Source organism: Calidris pugnax, unplaced genomic scaffold (genome assembly GCF_001431845.1).
Source record: "Calidris pugnax isolate Ruff unplaced genomic scaffold, ASM143184v1 scaffold46, whole genome shotgun sequence".
In the NCBI taxonomy this organism is placed as follows: Eukaryota; Metazoa; Chordata; class Aves; order Charadriiformes; family Scolopacidae; genus Calidris; species Calidris pugnax.
Window position 1 is genome coordinate 354,183 of NW_015090769.1, and position 266 is coordinate 354,448.

General features: G+C 69.2%; 1 protein-coding gene across 1 annotated transcript in view; it reads left to right on the forward strand.

The window, feature by feature from the left end:
* Positions 1-266, forward strand: part of MEF2B (myocyte enhancer factor 2B) — a 7,305-nt gene that overhangs the window by 1,952 nt on the left and 5,087 nt on the right. The window contains exon 6 of the mRNA XM_014938065.1: positions 11-100. Coding sequence (XP_014793551.1) covers positions 11-100 — 90 coding nt within the window. The remainder of the gene's footprint in view (positions 1-10; positions 101-266) is intronic.

The window sequence follows — 266 nt, forward strand, 5'->3', positions numbered from 1 at the left end:
GGCCACCAAGCCCCCCCCGCCGCTGTACCTGGGGGCCGAGGGCCGGCGGGGGGAAGCCCACGGCAGCGTGGCAAGTGGCCGCAGCGGTGGCAGCGCGGGGGTAAGTGACACAAGAAGGGGACACTGGGTCTGTGGTACCTGCTGCCTGGGCTGGCACGTGGGGACAACGCTACTTGGGGGGAGAAGTGGGGGTCCAGCCCCCAGCATGGCCCCATCGCTGCGACATGTCTCCCACATTCAAGACAACCCCCCTCCCCCCCAAAATC